This window comes from Pelodiscus sinensis, chromosome 11 (genome assembly GCF_052426305.1).
Source record: "Pelodiscus sinensis isolate ZL-2025 chromosome 11, ASM5242630v1, whole genome shotgun sequence".
Lineage (NCBI taxonomy): Eukaryota > Metazoa > Chordata > Testudines > Trionychidae > Pelodiscus > Pelodiscus sinensis.
In genome coordinates, this window is record NC_143062.1 from 18,177,013 (window position 1) to 18,197,525 (window position 20,513).

Sequence of the window (20,513 nt, forward strand, 5' to 3'; positions counted from 1 at the left end):
TCCAAGGCATACAAGACTGGGGATGGGACAAAGGACCCAGAGGGGGGACAGCATGTGTGGTGCCTCTAATGATCCCCAGGGCCATGCCAGCCGGTGGTGGGAGTGTCTTGCTCCTTCCTGCCTTGGCTTTAGACATTGATTTGCTCTGGTTCTCCACCGGGAGCAGGGCTCCTTCTTATGGTCCCTACAAAACCCTCTCCCAGTGCACAAAAACTCTCCCCCCCCCCCATTGGTGTTCAGGACCACCCTCTGCAGCAGGGAAAGCTGAGTCTCCCTCAGTCCAGCAGCCAGAGAAGGGACAGAACAAGAAAGAGTTAACAGCAGAGCAGCTTCCTCCCTCCTCCATCTGACCATGTGACTGCGCCACTAGCACCTCCCTCTTGCCGCGATGGGGCTACATAGTTGGAAACTCCTACTCTAAGGCAGAGCTGGGGTGGGGGTGGGGGAATCCTGACTCACAGCCCCCCTCCAGCCAGCAGGCTTCCTTCCTTTCCTGCCTCCTCTCCCCAGCCTCTAGGTTTCCTTCTGTCCCCCCTCTTTGGCTTTCCCTCCAGCCTGCTGACTGTCTTCTGCTGCCCGCTCCAGCCCTTGAGGTGCCTTTTGCTGCAAGGACCATTCTCTCCATGGCCGTCATAAATCATCCCCGGCAAACACTCCAGAGCCCAGCCCCTGGTTCCTGAGGAAGTCCCAACAAATCAGGAGAACAACGAACTACTGGCTGGCCAGCCTGCAATTGATCCCCCAGGGAACCTAGGACTAGTTCCTTTGCGATCTGCTTTTCCCCAGTTCCCTTCAATTTTGATTGGAAGGTGTTTCTGCTGGACAGCAACCTTGCCCCTGTTGGCAGCTGAGTGGCGCAGTCTCCTGCCCCCATATTGCACATTCTTTGCTCCCTTGGAAGCCACAAGGGATGAGGGACCATATTTTTCTGCACCTCCTGGCTGCTATGGGGCATTCCTTATCCCTGGCATCAACCCCAGGACTCAGGGGTTTGAGACAGGAGTAGAAAGCCAAAGTAACCTCCTTCCAAGCAGGTCAGGCTGGCTCAACAAGCCCTAGCTGCTATTAAACACAGGCTGCTCTGAGTCAACACTCTTGGGTCCAAGCTCTGGCTCTCCCTTTGCCTCTAGGTTTGCAAACCATGGCCCTGGGGAATAATGGGACCCAGTGAGTAGGGCACTGGGTTGGAACTCAGGATGCTTGGGAGTTGTTCCCAGCTCTGCCACTGACCTTGGGGAAAGGGCCTTCTCGTCTCTGGGCCTGCATATCTCCCTCCAACCTTTGTTTAGATTTTAAGCTCTTAGGGGCCCACGCTGCCTTTCCTATAGTGCTGTGATTTCAGCTGGGGGGGAGGTTGTGTCTATGCAGCCTATGGCACAATGGAGACCCTGATCTTGGTCAGTTTGTGAAGCCACAACACAATGGGGTCTTGATCTTGGTCCAGACGATCGTGGATACACAGAACAACAATAAAGCTGCACAAAGTAGTTCCCCACTGCGTGATTCTGGACGGACATTCAAGAGCGGCATGAAGCTCTGTTCATGACTGGGGCCCTCCAGTGGTAGGCTGAAAATTTTGCTTGGTGTGCTACATATTCAATCTGGCTAGGGATCCCTGGGGAACTGGCCCAATCAGCAGTCCCTCCTTGCTGCTGTAGTGCTGTGTGCCAAGCTGCTAAGCAGAGAGGCAGTGTGTAGCTCTGCTGCAGTGTGCAATTTGTCATGGTGTGTTTGAACACAACAGTTTTGATAATCCTCCTGGTGTTGCACTGCACTGGAGGCCTGACTTGCTTCTTTGCTAGCTCACTATGCCCTAACCCTCTGACTGGAATCTCTACCTCTTTACAGGATATTTGGTTCTGGGGGAAGATCAACAGAGACCCAGATTTGGGAACAATTCACAAATGCAAGCATCAGCCAGTCCCACTTGGTGGTGCTAATGTTGGCTACATGATATATGAGCATCCTCTAGTACAGTGTTTCTCAAACTGTGGTTGCATGGACCAGCATTAGACTTGCTGGGAACCAGGGCTGAAGCTGAAGCACATGCTCCACCCCACCCAGGACAGTGGGGCTTGGACTGTGGACCCCTTTCCTCCCACCCAGGGTGGTGGGATTCAGGCTCCAACCTCTCCCCCCCGGATCATGCATTAACTTTATTGTCAGAAGGGGGCTTGTGATGCAATAAGAACCCCTGCTCTAGTGTGTATGTGGATGCAGAGATATTGCACAAGTGTGTGCATGTAGGTGTGAGTATGTGCATGCAGCTGAGACTCTGGGAAGGTATGTGGATGTGTTTGCACATCAACATTGCACAGGTGTGTGTAGGCAGCTGTGACTCAGGGTAGGAGTGCTTGAGTGTGTGCACATGGCTGTGCAAGCAGATGTGTATTTTTGTGTGTGCACAAATTTACATGAGCATGCATGCAACTATAGGTATATGCATGAAGCTGCAGATGTGTCCATGTGCATGAAGCTATGGATGCATCTGCATGTCATTGTGGGTGGGTATCTGTAGCTGTTGGGAGTATTCCCGTATGTCAGGGGTGGGGAACTTTTTTTGGGTCTGGTGCCATGTGACCCATAGAAAAATCAGTCAAGGGCCACACACAAAACACACACACTGAAGCGGCTGATTGAGGAGAAAGACACTCCCTACATTGCCCTTGCACACCAGAGCCTGGCGGGCCCAGCCTAGTAGATTTTGTGTTCTCCAGCCCTGTGGTTGGGCAGCGGGGGGGAGGGGGCACTGGAGCACCAGCACAGGCTCCCCAGTGCAGGGGGGTCCCTGAATCTCGGAGTCCGGATCTGGGCAAGCCGGGGTCCACATCTGATCCCTGGGCCTGAGGTTCCCCACCCGTACTGTATGTGATTGCCACTATGGGCCTGTACCAATGTGAGTGTGCATGATTGTACATGCAGCAGTGAGCATCTGTGGATATGCAGATGTTTGTGTGTGCAGTCCAGCCAGGAAGTGTGTGAAAGAGGCAGTTGGGACCCAGATTGTCTGTGTGTGCACTGCATGCAGCTGTGGCCATGTGCAAGCCATGCGAGGGCTCCCCCTGCCAATTCCTGGAGCTCGTACACTCCGGCTCCGGCTAACTGGGGCGCTGCACGTCGTCACCAGGAATCAGCTCCCATCGCATCTCCAGGACGCTGCAGTGGGTGCTAAGCGCCAGCTGCGTCAGCCTTTGCTGCCGGCCGGCACCAACTGCAGTTCCACCGCTTCACAGCAGGTGGCGCCGCTAGCGCACATCAGCCCGTGGGGCTGGGTGACGAGGCTTGGCAGTAGCAACCGGGAGAAGGCGGGGTCTCGTCGCTTTGGAACGTCACTGCGCGCGCGGGGGAGGGGGGCGGTTGGGTAGCGCCAGCCCCCATGCACGGAAGAGACCACTGGGAGCGGGGGGGGGACCCTGTGCTGTAGGTGGGTGAGGCAGGGACGCGCGGGGGGAGGGGCGTTACGGGTGAGTCTTGCGTCTCCAGGGGGCGCATGAAGCGCAGGTGCAGATGGGAGTGCGAGTGCGAGGACCTCTCCGGCTGGGCACGGGCACTTGCAGGCCTAGGCCGTGTGTCTATGCAGCTGCACTTGCAGGTGTGTGTGTGACGCGCCCAGGTGTACACACACACTTGTGCATGTTTGCACGATGCGGTGTGTACGTGAGCGCATAGCGACTCAATCCGTTGTGTGCCGGGTGTGCATCCTTGTGCGCCCATTTACCCAAATGGCTGATTTAATCTTCCTCCTCTTTAGCCTGGCTCCCCTCCGCACGGGAGAATAAGCCCCCTCGGGGGCACGCGCAAACCACATTTGCGGAAATAGCCGAGGCTAGTCGGCTCCTCCTGTTTTCGCCCCCGGGCTCGGTTATTCGCCTTGGAAAGGCGGAAAGAGTCGAAACCTCTTCGGCTTGTTCGTTGGTTTCCGGAAATTGCCGAAAAGAGCGTCAGCAAGGGGGCGGGGAATATTCCGGAAACTGCCGATCTTCAGCCTTCGGTTACTCTCGGGCGCTCATCCGGAAGTGTCCGATTGCTGTCCCGAAGGCGAACTTCGGGTTTCTCCGGAAGGAGGCGAAGTGACCGATCGCGAAAGGGGCCGCGCCTGCTGTTTCGGATGTTTCCGGAAGGAGGCGCGAACTGGCGATGACAGGGAGGGTGAATCGAGAGTTTCCGTCAGACGGCGGAAGCTGCCGAGAAGGGGTTGGGGGCTGGGGTTTCCGGAACCGGCGGAAACTGGCTCCGACGAGCGGCTCGGATGTTTCCGGAAGGGGGCGGAAATGGCCGAAGGCCGGTGGCGGCGGCCATGTTGGGATCTGCTGCCGCTGCTGCTGTGTGAATGTGAGATGCGCTGAGGGGAGCCGGGTCTCGGGGCGGAGAAGGCGGCTCGGCCAGGGGCACTCGGCCTCCGGGTCTCCTCAGCCCCGGCTCTGTGCAGCCTTCGCTCACGCGTACGCCTGGCTGCCGGCGGCGCGGCCTGGTCCCTGCGCCTCATCCCCGGGTTCGCCTGAGCCGCCGGGCCGGGCTTCCCTCATCGCGGCCCGGCGGAGACCCATGTCCGAGTCCCGGCGGTTTCCGGCTCCCTGAATCCCCCCTCCCCCTTTGGGCTCCCCCATGGTGGTGGCCTGGCCGCCCCCCCCGGTGTGAGGAGAGCCCCAGGAACCGCCGGAGCCCCAGGAGCCGCTGGCCAAGGGGGCCCAAGATGTCGAGCAGCGGCCGGAGCCCCCTCCCCACCGTGAATGAGAGAGACACGGAACAGGTAGGGGGCTGGGGGGCCCCTAACCCGAGGGAGGGAGGGAGCGAGGCAGGGAGGGCGGGATGCCGTATTTTGCTGAGGGAAGGGAATGCAGGGGGGCAGGAGAGGGGTTCCCTGCTCCGGGTGGGGGGAGATAGAGCAAGCATTGACTATAGGGTGGGTAATACCCCATGCCCTGCAGCTCCCCATCCTGTGCTTCTAATGGTTAAGTGAGGGGTGGGAACCTCCTTCTTCATAGATCGATATGCATCCTTCTTGAGTCCTTAAGGGTCCATCTGGTCTTCCCTGTGATGGGGCATGTGGAGCAGGAAGGCAGGAGAGGAGATTCCTACAGAATCCCCTGTGTATGTATACGTATCTTCCACCTAGTAAGTCCCTTCATGCCTCCCAAACTCTGTGGTCTATAGTGTACCTACTGGAGATAGTGCAGATCAGGGAAGAGATTATATGTATTCCCACATACCCAGTACTTCATCACTAACTGCTGTCAATGGAGAATGAGATATTGAGACAAATAAGGGAGAGACTACTATGGATCTGCTCTGTGCACAGAGCTACAGATCCCCTGTGTATCTTCCCTCAAAGTGGATGCAGGGACACTTGGAACCCTGTAATGATTCCCTGGTGAAAGAGAGGCATGCGGCAGGATGATACAAATAAATATCTATATAGTTCTTATTCCCATAGGCTGAGTGGTCCATGCAGGAGTGGCTGTAATCCACTTCTGTGCATTAATGCTCCACTTTCAATCTCCCTGAAATGGGAAGAAGAGAGCAGTGGATTGATTTATTCCCTGTGGCATGCATGAGCAATTGGGAGCAGGGATCTTTTCCATCTTTCCTTCCCCTCCCATATATTAATTGCCTCATCAGCCCATGCTGAATGATGGGGGTTTTGAATGGGCAAGGGAAATGGCCCCCTGCTCTGCCTCTCTTTGCCTTTTCTGCTGCTCCATATCACATCAGGTCCTTCCTTGGCTTTCATAGTGAAGGAAGATCCCACTTCCATGCTCACTCATTATTCCCCTATGCCCTTATTAGGTTTACCTCTCAAGTGCCTCATTCATTTGCAGCTCAAGATGCCTGGTGACATGGTGGTGGTTTGCTTTTTCAGGGGTGCATTTGTGAGAGATGACAACTAGTGAGCAAATTGCATTCCCAACTGAATTTAAGAAACAGCTCATAAAGACACACAAATCTAACCTGTTTTAATCCTCATGACCCTTGTGAGTCGAGACCTGCTGTAGACATGAACTTCCCATAGTCAGTAATTTTTTTTTAGGTGATTTGTGGAGAAAAGAAGGGACTGGCTGTGCAGCCAGGATCTCTCTGGCTGTTGTGTTTAGCTGCATAAGGTAATCAAAACATGGTTTTGGACTTTATTTGTAAAGAGTATTTCACTTGCACTAACAGCCTTCCTTCCATGAAGTCTGATTCATTCTAAGTGGTTGATGCCATATGCTACTTAGTCTCCTCCTTATCTTTGTCCAAAGCAAAGGTATTTTAAAAATGGGCTTCACTCCCAGTCTTGAGATGGCTATGTAGTTTAGGGATGTTAAATATTGGTTAACTGAATAGTCAAGTAACCTCATGAATTCTTATTGATTACTCGACTATTCTATAGTCCTGGGGGGAGGCGGGGGGCAGGTGCCAAGTGGGTGCTGGTCTGTGAGGGGAACCAGTTTAAAAACCAACTTCTCTTGTGGACCAGCTGTTTGTTGCCCTGTGCTGCTGCCTCTAATATAGGGGAGGCAGCAGCCCCTGTCCATGGTGGGAAGAGGTCTGAGCTCCTGGACTCATTGTGAGCCAGAACTGAGCCAAGCTGCCTGCCCACCTACCTCCTAATAATACACTTTAAATGCAGAGCTACAGTGGGGGTAGGTCTCATACCTGTCACGAGCCAGGACTGAGACAGGCTGCTCACCATACTGCTAACAAATTTACTGCCCAGCGGAGGGAATGCATGTAGTCTGTAGCATTAACCTATAAGCTTTTTCTTATTGGTTAATCAACTACACTATTGCATCCCTAATGTGGTTGTATCCCCATTACTAATGAAGCTTGAGGAGGTGTGGAATTGTGTATGTACGCTTGTGTATTGTGTGGCTAAGAGGGCCCTAGCTGCCCTTTGACCACTAATGTATGCTTTATGTTGGTGAAGTTGGTCCTGGTTTCAAAACATGCCCTGGTGCTTCTTAGAATTAATAGAATTTTCTTCTCTGGTACCTTTAAACAAGCAGGAATACAGCTTCAGAATGGGGATCAGCTCCCTCTGTTTCTATTAACTGGTCTCATTTCATCTGGCGTTCTTAACAGTTTCTTCAAAATAACTAAATTTGGCTGACATTTAAGCACAATTGATCTAAAGCTGTTTCCATGATCTCTCTTCAGCTGCCTTAACTTTAAATTGCTAAAGCATAAAAATAAAGCTTCTGCTTCCCTTATCCCTGTATGAATGGCTGGATAATGAGAATTCAGATCTCAGACTGACACTTCAGACCGGCTGTCAATGATTTAGGCTTCTTTAGCTGTGTCCTTCCCTGTTTTCTTTGTGGGTGGAGGGTTGCAAGTAGATTATTATGGTGCATAATAAAGGCAAAAGCAGAACATAATTCAGAGCCAAGATTTCAGTCATCTTCTTCCGTTAAAACTAGAGGTCTGGAGAGTTGGCAGGAATCTGAATGATCAATAATATAAGAATTTATCTTTGTGGCAGTGTTAAGAGGGAATTGTGGAGATGTCAGAGAACTGAAACCAAGGAAGGCAAACTATAGTGCATCTCCATCTCTTGTTGCTTTTTCACTTTGGGGTCATCTTGTGTTTTTAAGAAGATAACAGCATCAGAGGCAGGGTAGGGGGCTTGTACAGAATCCTTTTCCACACAGCTCTACCAACTTAGCTAAATCCTGACTAGGATGTAAAATCCTGTTTAATTTTCAAACGCAGCATTAACACTATGTTTAACTGGTTAACTGATTAAAAAAGGAGTAGGGAGAAGCAGAGGTTGAAATCCTTTTCCTCCTCCCCCGCAGGCAGGAGCTGCTCCGGCTGAGCTGGGAGCAGCTCACCTTTAAAGGTGATGGTTAACTGTAACCAGTTAACTGTTCACATCCCTAGTCCTGACATCCCTAGTCCTGACATTTCCACCCTTGGTTTGTTTTGACCAGAGAGCTATTAACCATCCTAAACTGATCATCTAAACTGAAGAGCAAAACTTTGCCAAAGTTCTCTTTGTTGTGTGGTAGTGGCTTTTCATGATCAAAACTGAGGTGTGCCTTGTCTAAAAAACTGTTTCTAGTGGAAAATGTAGCTTGAGAACCTCTTGCTTTCAAGGTAGAGTCAACTATTTTGAGGTTAAAAACAGGAAGTGTTGTAATTTCTCTTATCTAGAACATTGCAGATGACTGTTTCAGGCATCTGGACCATCAAAACTGATGTATATTTCATCATTGAGTAAAAGCTTAACAGGTTGAACTTCTCTAGTCTGGCACTCTCTGGTCCGGTAACTTCCGTGGTCCGGCATGATTTTAGTTAGCTGGTTCTCCACTTATTATGGGTGTGGCCAAGTTTCCTGTAGTCACATGAAGTTTGTGTTCAGCTACCAGTCCTGGCTCTCAGTGTTCTGTGCAGTTATTTAGCTCTAATTTACCCCAAATGCCTTCTGAGAATCCAGTAAGCAGTGGAAATGTTGGTCATGCAGCTAGACAATATTGTCCTCCCGTAATCCAGAAAATTCTCTGGTTTGGCACCAATCATGTCCTGAGGATGCTGGACAAGAGAGGTTCAACATATACAGGTACCAACTTAGTATCAAACTGTTTCCTCTAACACAAAACTCCCTTTTCGCAGCGTCTTTGCCCATTCTAACCCCTTCCAACAGATTTGTCTATTCTTCTCAATTATCCAAATGCTTTTGCTATCCCAGAAATATTTCCAGTAAACAGGGGTTGTATTGTATTACCTTGTTTGGCCAGGCTGTTTTTACTTGGTGAAATCGTATATGTCTCTCAACCTTCCCCATTGTACCCTCTAGCAGAGGGTGCCCTATTTCAGTAGTCTCCCTGGACATCCATTTTACATTAGGGATGTTAAATTGTGAGTAATTGACTAATTGAATAGTCAGTGCATTTTGCATCACTATTCGATTAGTCGATAGGGCACCTCTGCCTTTGAAGTATAGCAGTAGCCCTAGGGCTGTAGCTACACTTCAAAAGTGAAAGCACTGCTTGGAGCGAGGACTCTCCTGCTGACCCCAGGCTCCATGTGATGCTGCCGCTTTGAAACGCCGTGGGGAGCCCGGGATCAGCTGGGGACCATCCCTCGCATTGGTCCCGGGCTCTGCTCAGCACTACCGCTTTGAAACTCCGCGTGCAGCCTAGGGATACCCCAGATGGCCCTGGGCTGCATGCAGCGTTTCAAAGTGTCAGTGCTGTGTGAAGCCCGGGGTCTGATACCCCCTTCCCTCTCCTCCCCCCGCTGCCTCTTTCTGATAGATGCATCAAGGGAGGAAGTAACTAGTCGACTAGCCTGTTTACTAGTCTGTCACATCCCTAATTTACATGTATGCTTACATCATTTGGAATTGGTGATATTTTAAAATCTATAGTTGAATAATTTAAGGGGTACAAAAAATTGTGAAATCTTTATATTGTCTGTTACTTAAATGAGGACCTCTGGTCCTCTCACTGATGTTTTACAGCTTAAGCATGTTCCTTTGCACCTTTTGCTATCTGCTAATGTGCATCATAATTGAGAATAGAGCTCTCAACTAGAGCAGAAGACCATCTTCTGAGATCCAGAGCAACATACCCACATGATGTACTTCCCACTCTTCCTTTCCTTAAGTTTTATTCTTCAGATTGGCTTCCCAACTGTGGTAGTCCCACTTTCAAGATTATATTAGATACAAGGAGATACTGTAACCCAGCAGTAGGTAAAGATGAGCTAAGTGGGAATACTGTGATGGTACTGTCCAGTTTCATGGATGGAAAGGCCTAACCTAGTGTTTTTCAACATTTTTATTCTGGAGACCCACTTGGGTGTGTTTTTTGTTTTTTTTTTTAAAGAAAAGGATTATTAACCCCGCTACAAAAAATTGTGACTCCCCAGGAATGTTTCCTCTGATTTTTTTCCATCCGTATGCAGAATAAATGTTATGTGCACAGAAGCATGTGTGGATGTGCACCACCAGTAGAAACACGTGCTGCTGGCTGTGGGTGCTTTGCTAATTAGCTGGGCAGCATTTGAATCTCTCTTGGGTGGGCAGCCAAGCTCTCAAGTTACAAGGAACACTGCTCCCCTATCTTAAGCTTTAAGCTTTGGATGTCAGCCCTATGCTGAAATGTGTAAACTAGCTATGTGAGGTAGGGATGTTAGTGAGTTGCCTCTCTGAGAGGCAGAAGGAGTGAGGGACGGAAGCTGGTTTAAAAGCCAGTCCCCCCCTCATCACCCCAGTACCTGTCTCCGTGGTGCTGCCCTGCCCTCCCCCCCCCCCCGCTGTCTTGGGCGGGGGGAGCATAGGGGAGGCAGCTGTGAAGCAGCTCCTGTCTGCGTGGGTCCCAAGGAGGACCTGAGGCTCCCTGCAAACAGGGGCTGCTGTTGCCCAGCAGCCCAGGCTAGCTGCACTCAGGTGCTGCTTTATTAGCAGCCTCTGGCCACTGTGAACAGGCTGGCTGTGGCCAGGGGCTGCTGGACTTAGTGTAAGCCAGGACCAAGCAGTCTTGGCTTACGCTGGTCCAGGACGCTGCGCCTCAGCATTTTAAATGTAGTAAGAGCCTGGCAGTTTCCAGAGCTGGCAGGAGCGGGGAATGTTTGGTCCCAGCTCGAGCCGGCTCCTGTATCTACCTCCGCTGCGGCTCTGCAGAGCAGTCCTTATCGACATCGTGTAGTCAGTACAAATTGTATTGATTACGAGATTAGTCAGATAACTGCAATTTAACATCCTTAATGTGAGGCCCCACTCCAGGCAGTTACCTTGGTTCCTACCCCTTAAGGTCAGCCCTGCTTGTTACTCTCCCTAAATTGGTCCCTCACCTCCAGGTTGGAAGACACTGGCCGAATTGCTCCTTCCCAAGGACAAGGAGATGGTGTGTGAATTCTAAGTCATGCTGATAATCTGGGTGTGTAGTTGCTGCCCCCCTCCCTTAGGAGGTCCAAACTATGGTGATTTTTCATGGTGTGAAATGAGTGTTAATTATGAAGTTAACCAGCAGCCTAGCTGGGCTGAAGCAGACCTCCGTCTGATGGTCATGGTGGGGGGCTGCTCCAGCCCACTGGGCCTGTGGTGTGGTGCAGCAGACCTGTCTGGGCAGGAGCAGCCCTTGCCTGTGGTGGGAGGCCAGGGCCCGCCATGCTGTGCCACGGGTGGCGGGTGTGAGGATAGGCCTGCCACGCTGTGGGTGGGAGAGTAATTACTCGGTTAAAATAATGCTTAAATGATTAACCGATTAAACAGGATTTTACACCCCTAAAATACTGCAGCCCAGCCTCCTATTGATGAATGGACTCAAAGCATGCTGGGTACTTCACATTCTTGCCCCAAAGTAGAGCCCTGGAAAACTCTGGATATTCGCTTTACATGTGCAGACTGTTTGCAGATTGCATGTGGACACACCTTTTGTATCCACGCAGGGCTGTACTCTATAGAGTTTACAATTTAAACTTAGCTTTCAGATTGAGGGAGGGATGTGACTTTATTTTTGTTCTGAGTCCATGCTGAACTGTCGCCTGCCATTTCCTAACCACTTTTTGTTCCCTTTCATTTGGGTGGTTTTGGAATAAGGAAATACCAAAGTCTTGTAAAAATGTCTAGGAATATGTATTCAGTAACTTGTGCTCCTGTATACCTTTCCTTCAGGGATCTCAATGCACTTTATAGATATTAATGCTTGTGGAGGGAGAATCAGTACTAACTCTATTTTTCCTATGGAGAAATTGAGATACCAGGATCTTAGATCTAGTCTATACTTGAAAGTTATACTTGTATAGTTAAACTGGTGCAAATGTTGATGTGGGTTATACTGGTATAAAGATGCCTCATACTGATATAGCTTATCCTGTACTGGAAGGGGAATAAAGCATCTTTATGATGATATAACTGTACCTACAGTAAACTCTACCTGTATTCTAGTATAGATTACGGATGTTAGCAAGTAGTCAACTGGAGTAGCGACTACTTGCTTCCTCCCCAAGAGGAAGTGGGGGACAGGAGCTGCCTCCCCCCTCCCTGCTGCCTCTATCAGAAGCAGTGGGAGGTGGGGGGCAGGGGAGGCTGCTGCCAAGCAGCCCCTGTTTGCAGCAGTCTAGGCTGGCTGCTCTCAGGAGCTGCTCTGGCAGCAGTCCCTGCTTGTGGCAGACAGTGCTGGCCTCCGTGAACAGGATTCAGTGAGAGCCAGGACTGAGCAGTCCTGGCTTGCCCTGGTCTGTCCGGGACCCTGCATCTTTGCATTTTACATATAGTAAAAGCCTGGTGGCTCTTACTACGTTTAAAATGCAGGGCTGCAACGCAGGTGGCTTCTGGAGCCAGCACAAGCTGCGGCTCTGCAGAGCAGCTCTGATTGATTAATCGTGTAGTCAGTACAAATATCGACTACATGATCAATCAGAACCTCAATTTAACATCCCTAGTGTAGATGCAGCCTAAGGGGCAGCCATGTGAGGCATAGAACCCAGGAGTCTTGTACTAACTATTAGACACACAACCTGTCACATGTCCAGCAAGGCTGATATTTTACCTACTGTCTCTTCCAGTTCTGAGTTTCTTAATTCCTGCTGGGAGCTGTATCTGCAGATGTCTGTCTTCTGGTATTTTTTCTCTCCCCTAATTATCCCTGACATTTGATGGGATAAACTCCTGGGGGGCAGAAACAAATGAAACTTCCTCATGAGCCCCAAATGGCTGTTCTGTTTCTTTGCATTATGAAGAAGTGTAATTGTTAAGCAATAGGCTGATATTTTACCAATCACGTGATGGGGGAGTCCCAGCTTCAGAGCTTTGTTCTAGGCTATTAAATCACTCTTTCCTTCCTACTGGGAGGCTAGCATAGGGTAATGCTTGCCAAACAGGTTAGACTCAATGGTGATTTGTGCTTGATAGATGGGAACTTCCTATACCAACAGTGACTACAAATAAAGCCAATGGTGAAGAACATGGGAGCAGCACCTAAAGAATACTGCCCTGCTCCATGCACTAATTTGTTAAGCCATGTGAGGAAAGGATGTGATACTATTGTCTTGTGCACTGAAGCAGAGACAGGATTGCTTTGTGGGCTGGGACTCTGGAGATCAGGGTTTGACTTCTGGTTCTGCCACAGGCTATCTGAAGTACTTATCTAGTCCCTGTTACAGTAGTATCTGAGGCCATGTCTTTTCTTGTCTTGCCAGAGATCAATCTTCTGGCATTCAATTTATCAGGTCTAGTTGAGACCACCTAATTCAAATGCTGAGGATGGCTCTGGTCGGTGCCAGCACTCCTCACACTCGTGAGGAGTAATGGAAACAATTGCTCCTGTTGGTTTCCATTGGCCTCCCTCTGTGAAGATTGTGCCAAGCTTGGCTTAAGGTAAGCCGACTTCAGTTATGTATTTTATGTAGCTGGAGTTGCGTACCTTAACCCAACCTTCCAGGTCTAGTGTAGACTTGGCCTGAGCATCTCACAGCCTTGACTCTATTTATTTTCTCAACCATCTTGCAAGAGAGGCATTATCCTCATTTGACAGATGGAGAACTAAGGCACTGACACTCCATGTGTGACTTTTGGCTTTAGGAATGTAGACAACTAGTTGAGTTGACTACTCTTCCCCCCCTTCTCCCTTGCTGCCTCTATATCAGAGGTAGCAAGTGGGGGCAGGAGCTGGCCCTGGGGGGAGCAGGCTTAAAGGCTGGTTCCCCCCAGCACCATCTCTGTGGTGCTGCCTCCCCTCCCCCACCCTGCTGCCTCTATCAGAGGTAGCAGCAGGGGAAGGTGGGGGTAGGGGAGGCTGCCATGAAGCAGCCCTATTTGCAGCTAGCTCCGGGTTGCTGCGGACAGGGGATGCTTCATGGCCTCAGCCTCTGTCTGCGCAGATGGGGCCCATCTCCCTGCTGTACCCAGCATGATCTGGTACTGAGCAAGCTCGGTTCAGTCCCAGTACACGTCAGTCCGGGACTGCTGCAGCTCTGGATTTTTAAATGTAGTAAGAGCCACCTGGCTCTTACTACATTTAAAATGCAGAGCCATAGCTGGGGTAGCTCCTGGACTGAAGAACCTGGGACAAAGTGCCTTCCTTTATTGATTAATTGTGTAGTTGATACAAATTGTATTGGCTTCACAATTAGTCAATTACCTGCTTTTAACATCCTTATTCTGCGTGTCAGTGACAGAGCAAGGAGGTAAAGATGATATTTGTCTTGTACAATATTTTGATAAACATTTGTAAGATGTTCAGCTCAGTAATATCAAAATTCCATTTGCCTTGGCTCAGAACACTTGTTCTTCAGCTGTGGCCCCTGGCATGCCCACTGGCAATCTTCACAGAGTGGGTTGTGTGGAACTGCCTCTTCTTGCTGAAAGAAGATGGGAGCATGTTAAATATTTCCCTAATATGACTCTTCCATGTTGGCAGTTTCCATAGAGTTGCAGGGATATTTGAGACTGGGAAAGATGATTGGGAAGGAGATCTGTGTAATACCCGTGAGACAAGAAAGTATGGTCCATTTCCCCTCCCCTCCCTTAAAAAATGTTTAAGACCATTTTGCTTAAGATTAAGAGAAGTCACCTATTTCAAATATAGGGAGCAAACATACCCAGAAATGCCACCTGACCCCTCCAGTTACCAATGCTTCACTGGAAGATAGATCATTGTAGTGAGTGGAAACACTGGGAGTAGAACCCAGGAGTCTTAACCAATCCTTTGTTAACCTTTTGGTTACAGCGAGGGCTTGTCTCCGCTTACTGGGGAGAGACACGCTATAAAGATTTATCTCCAGGGGTTTGAGTTAGTGGGTCTAGTAAAGACCCACTAAATTGACTGCTGTTGTCCTCCCACACTCTGGTATTCCAGTGGTGTTGCAAGGAGTGAGGGACGTTGATGGGAGAAGCTGCCATGGAAACTCAACCTAAGGTATGTCGTCTCTCACGTAGTTGGAATTGTGTATCTTAGGTCGACTTTCTCCCCTATTGTGGACCTGGCCTACACTGAGAAAGTTGCCATATATCTCCTGATCTGTGTCTCGGATACTGATTACTGTCAGATAAGCACTATGCTAGTCCTTTTTATTTCTCAAAAATATTTGGATACATTTATTAGGTGGGGGTGGTGGGTTGTACATATTTGGCTGTATAGGAGTTTAAGAAAGGCTAGGTGTGTTAAATGGAAGTGCCTTGAATTTCAAATTAATCTAGTTTTTCTGATGTTCCCATGGAAAGCATCTTTCTCATGGCATTGTGTTTTCATGAAGTTCCCCAATGGCTGATGCTTCACTTTGTGTTTCCTTGAATTCTGTGTTCTTCCTGTGGTAATTTTTTTTTACAGTTGAGAGAGAGGAAAAACTACTGACTTGGTGAGAGATACTTTTGGTCAAAAGCTCAGTCTGCTTCATCATTGCTTGTGAAGGAACTGGACTTCCAAGCATTAGCAGCACTGTTTTTTAAGTAGTGCGTTTCATATTTATCATAAAACCAAACACTTGCAAACAGCACCAGGTTGTGCAATAGCTTAATTGTGTTGAGGGAAGGAACTGTCGTGTCTAAATGTACTTTGAATTGATCTATCTGAATTGGCTGGCTATTCTGTTTACATGTGCTCTTTTTGTTAAATAAGTCTCTCCTGCACATTATCCAGCTTAAACTTTCTTTGCTCTAAGAATGGGGCTGTAATTTGTAGGGGACATTCTGTTACTTTCCTGGTTAGTTTTCCAATGGTGGCTCATTGTGCATGTGCACATGCCCTTTAGATTGTGTGTCTAGGAGAAAGATCTGACATACGGTAGTTTCTGCAGTTATGAAATAAAATACAGGCAGTCCCCGGGTTACGTACAAGATAGGGACTGTAGGTTTGTTCTTAAGTTGAATCTGTATGTAAGTCGGAACTGACGTCCAGATTCAGCCGCTGCTGAAACTGACCGCCAGTTCCGACTTACATACAGAATCAACTTAAGAACCCCAAGCGTCCCCAAGTCAGCTGCTGCTGAAACTGATCAGCAGCTGATTCTAGGAAGCCCGGGGCAGAGCAACTCTGCCTCGGGCTTCCTGTAGTCAGCGCTGGTCAGTTTCAGCAGCAGCTGACTTGGGGACGCCTGGGGCAGAGCAGCTGGGGTGCTGCCAGGTTGGTCCAGTAGCGCCAAGAGCGGCGCTGCGGGACCAACCGGCAGCGCCCCAGCTGCTCTGCCACAGGCGTCCGGAGAAAAGCCTAGTCTGCTTGGGGGGGGGGGGCGTACTAGCTGCGCCCCCCCCCCCCCCAGCAGACCAGGAAGACGCGGGCGGCGGACCGAGATGCATCGCGGTCCCGCCGCCTGGGTCCTCCGCGGCTTTGCTCCCCGTCTCCCTGGTCTGCTGGAGACCAGCAGACCAGGGAGACGGGGAGCAAAGCCTCTGAGGACGCCAGCAGCGGGACAGCCACGGGGCGTACGGGCTGTCCCTCTGCCGGCTTCCCCCGAGGCTTTGCAAAGCCGCGGAGGGGCTCGGGCAGCGAGGCAGCCCAGGCGTACCTGGGCTGCTCCGCTGCCAGCTTCCTCGAGGCTTTGCAAAGCCGCGGAGGGGTTCGGGCAGCGGGGCAGCCCAGGCGCGCCTGGGCTGCCCTGCTGCCCGAACCCCTCCGCGGCTTTGCTCCGCGTCTTCCTGGTCTGCAGACCAGGGAGGCGCGGAGAAAGCCCCGGAATACACGTGGCGAGCCCTGTTCGTAACTGCGGATCCGATGTAAGTCGGGGACTGCCTGTAACCCAAACACTAGTAAATTGGGCTTGGGCTTTCATCAGCACTTTCTTCCTTTGGCTTTATTAGTTTGAGTCTTGGTCTTTGCTGTCGCAGGATGTCATTAGGTCCAGTTCCAAAAGAGATGGATATTTAAATGGATCTCTAGAATATCTGGGGTATTAGTTAATTGGAAACAATTCTGGTTTAAAGAGTATTAAGTGTCATGCTTCAGTCTTTGTTAGGTTTCATCCCAGTCTCTATGTGGGGAGGAAGGTTACCCTACATCTGCCCACTGTCTGGTTCTCATACCACCTTGAATCTAAAGAATCTGGTGCTAGCTGCTGTTGAAAACAGGATACTGGGCTAGATGGACTTGGGTCTGATCCACTCTGGCAATTTCTTTGGCCTTCATAAATCTATGCAAACACAAGCACAACTTCAGTTGGAAGCCTGCTTGAGGTGTAGGTATAGGGATACAGACAAAGTGTGTTTGCTGTCCTTGGTATAGCTGCGGTGTAATGGAAGTGTCATCTCTTCTGTCTTAGTAGGCAGTGTGGGTTAGTGCTGGATGGGGACTCAAGCTTCTGTTCTGGCTCTGCTCTTTGTCTGCTGGGTGACCTTGGGCAGAGAGGGCCCTTCCTCTCTCTGCCTCTGTTTGCCCACCTGTAAAATGAGGATGACGATACTTTGTGAAGCACTTTGAGATCTTTTGATGTAAAGCATTAGATAAGAGTTGGGTATTATCTGTGTCATAAGGTTTCTCTGGGAAGATCCAATTGCTGGAGCAATTGCAGTTGACAAAGTCTCCTGTGGGAATGAGATCCTTGTTTTTAGCTTGGGCAATATAGACAATTGGGCTGTGTGGTGTTCCTTGTGGTGTGGTACCATTATGAACCTTTTGTTTAAGATTTGTCTCATTGGCTTCAGAGCTCTACGGACAGTATCTGACCATATCTAAAAGAAGCTGCACTACCAGCAATTCACAACTAAAGCAACTTGCCCTACAAACTACAGTTGACTGGCCCCACAGTATGCTAACATCTTTATGGCTGACCTAGAACAACGTTTCCTCAACTCCCGTCCCCTTTCACCCCTTCTCTACCTACGGTACATCGATGACATCTTTATGATCTGGACGCATGGCCAAGAAACACTGGAGATATTCCACAGAGATTTCAACAACCTACACCCCACCATCAACCTCAGCCTGGACCATTCTACATGAGAGATCCACTTCCTGGACACCACAGTACAAATCAACAATGGAAAATTAGACACCACTCTCTACAGAAAACCCACCGACTCATACAGTTACCTACATGCTTCCAGCTCCCATCCAGAACACACCATACGATCCATCGTCTTTAGCCAAGCCCTTCGATACAACCGCATCTGCTCTAATCCCACTGACAGAGACCAGAAGCTTCAGGATCTCTACCAAGCATTTATAAACCTCAACTACCCACCCGGAGAAATAAAAAAGCAAATTGAAAGAGCCAGACGAATACCTAGAAACCATCTACTTCAAGACAGACCCAAGAAAACCAACAATAGAACACCACTTGTCATCACCTACAACCCCCAACTTAAACCTGTCCAACACATTATCAATAAACTACAGCCTATACTGGAACAGGATACCATACTCCAAGAGGCTCTGGGAGACAGACCCATAGTCTCCTATAGACAACCTCCTAACCTCAAGATGATTCTTACCAACAACCACAGGACATACCACACTAATACCAACCCTGGTACCTTCCCTTGCAACAAACCCCGTTGCCAGCTTTGTCCACATATTCACTCTGCTGACACCATTATTGGACCTACCCAAGTGAGTTATAAGATCAAGAACACATATTCCTGCACATCCAGAAATATAATTTATGCTATCATGTGCCGAAAGTGTCTGTCTGCTATGTACATTGGACAAACATCTCAGACACTTCGCCAAAGGATTAATGCCCACAAAACAGATATCAGACAAGATCACAAAGAAAAACCAGTTTCTTGCCATTTCAACCAGAAAGGACACTCTTTCAATGACTTAACCACCTGCATTCTGCTACAAAGACCTTTTACATCTGCACTTGAAAGGGAATCCTCTGAACTGTCATTCATGTTAAAATTCGACACTCTCCGGGAAGGAATGAACAAAGGCTCAAACTATCTTACCCATTACCAAGATAGCTTCCCCAATTATCACCTCTAATACCATTAGCTCACAGACATCTAACTCTCCCCACCTCTAATATAATTAGTTCACAGACACTTACCTTCCTCCCCCCCCCTGCATCCCCCTCCTGTTTTGAAATGTGATTTGTCCTTTTCATATGTGTTCGTGTTTTTTTTAATTGTATCCTTTGGTATATATGGTTGTGACTATTTTCTTCCACTATTTGATCTGAGGAAGTGGGTCTGGCCCACGAAAGCTCATCATCTAATAAACCATCTTGTTAGTCTTTAAAATGCTACATAGTCCTGTATTTTGCTTCAGTTGAACCAAGACATTCAAAAATCACTCTCAGGTACTTAACTGGCCCCCGTTACTAAGGATGTTAAAATGTGGTTAATTGACTAGTCAATGGAAAGTTGCCAGCTGACACCTGGCTCCACTGCCGCTTTGAAACGCGCAGAGGCTGTGTAGCGGCTGCCCCTTTGAAATGCTGCCTTAGGATTTCAAAGTGGCAGTGCCACACAGCTGTGCTGCGCTGCCACTTTGAAGTACCTCTTCCTCCCCTTTGCTGCCTCTATCTGATAGAGGCAGCAAGGGGAGCCGGGGAGAATAAACTAGTCAAAAGACTATCCAATAAGCAAATACTTATCAGATAGTCGACTAGTCTTTAACATCCCTACCTGTTACTATAATGCATGAAGTACTTTACAATCATTAATGTATTTATCTTCACAATAGCAGGCAGTGCTATTATCCCTGCTGTACAAATGGGGCAACTGAGGCACGGACACTAACTGATTTACCCAGGGTCACACAGGAAGTCTGTGGTAGAGCAGAGTAATTAAACTGAGGTGTCTCAAGTCCCAGCCTGGTGCGTTAGTCATTGGCCATATTTGACCCTCATGTTGGTTCTGCCTGTGAGTGGCCGTTATACTCATACCTGATGCTACTTCATCCTTGTGGCCACGAGATCTTGCTGACCATATGAAAGAAGCTGTTTGTTGAGTAGGAAGGGTTTGTTCTGGAGATCATTTAGCCATAAAAAGCCAGTTTCATGAAGTTTGAAGCAATTCATCTGTTCCATTTTGGAATCTGACCTGGGTGAGATAGAAAAGCCTTATTTAGCCTTACATAGTCAATATCCCTTCTTCACCATCCTGAGATACCACTGATGGGATTGATCTCTGAAGTGTATACTCCAGTGCTCTGCCTTGTCCTAGTTTCAATCTTTGGCGCTTCAGTGCACCCCTACAGTTTTGTACTTGCTGCTCTGCACAGTGCCTCCTGGAAATCTCCATGTGCACAAGAGCTGATTCTACCCAGATAGTCAGCTATAGTTCACTGTCTTCAAAACAGCAATTTTTTAATTGATCAATTAAACTATTTGGCTTAAATACTTGTGTTCTGATACCAATGATCCCCTTTCTGTCTCTGAAACAACTGCTACTCTTGAGTAGCTACTGCTGTAGTCCCCAAAGGAAATCTAAGAACACTGCTGCTATTTTAAGGTCTAAAAGCGCATTGCCTATCTTTTCTTCCACCATAGCCAGGTAGGTTTGTTTGCAAAATGTTCTGAGTAGCTCCTTTCCTTTCAAAGAACCTCTGCCAACTACAGCAGTTTATCTCAACAGCTTCTTTGTAGCGTGTCTCTTTAGCCTACCTGGCACCCTCTGGGTGTCTGAAGAGGAATAGAAGACTTTC

At 48.9% G+C, this 20,513-nt stretch overlaps 1 protein-coding gene across 3 annotated transcripts in view; it reads left to right on the forward strand.

The window, feature by feature from the left end:
* Nucleotides 1-3,572: 3,572 nt before the first annotated feature.
* Nucleotides 3,573-20,513, forward strand: part of MARK2 (microtubule affinity regulating kinase 2) — a 118,112-nt gene continuing 101,171 nt past the window's right edge. For 2 of the 3 annotated variants that reach the window (XM_089781164.1, XM_006125064.5), the window contains exon 1: nucleotides 3,573-3,592. In XM_089781164.1, coding sequence (XP_089637290.1) covers nucleotides 3,575-3,592 — 18 coding nt within the window. In that variant the 5' untranslated portion in view covers nucleotides 3,573-3,574. Of the gene's footprint in view, nucleotides 3,593-4,240; nucleotides 4,751-20,513 lie in introns of those variants that run through there. The other variant, XM_006125056.4, reaches the window with a different exon arrangement.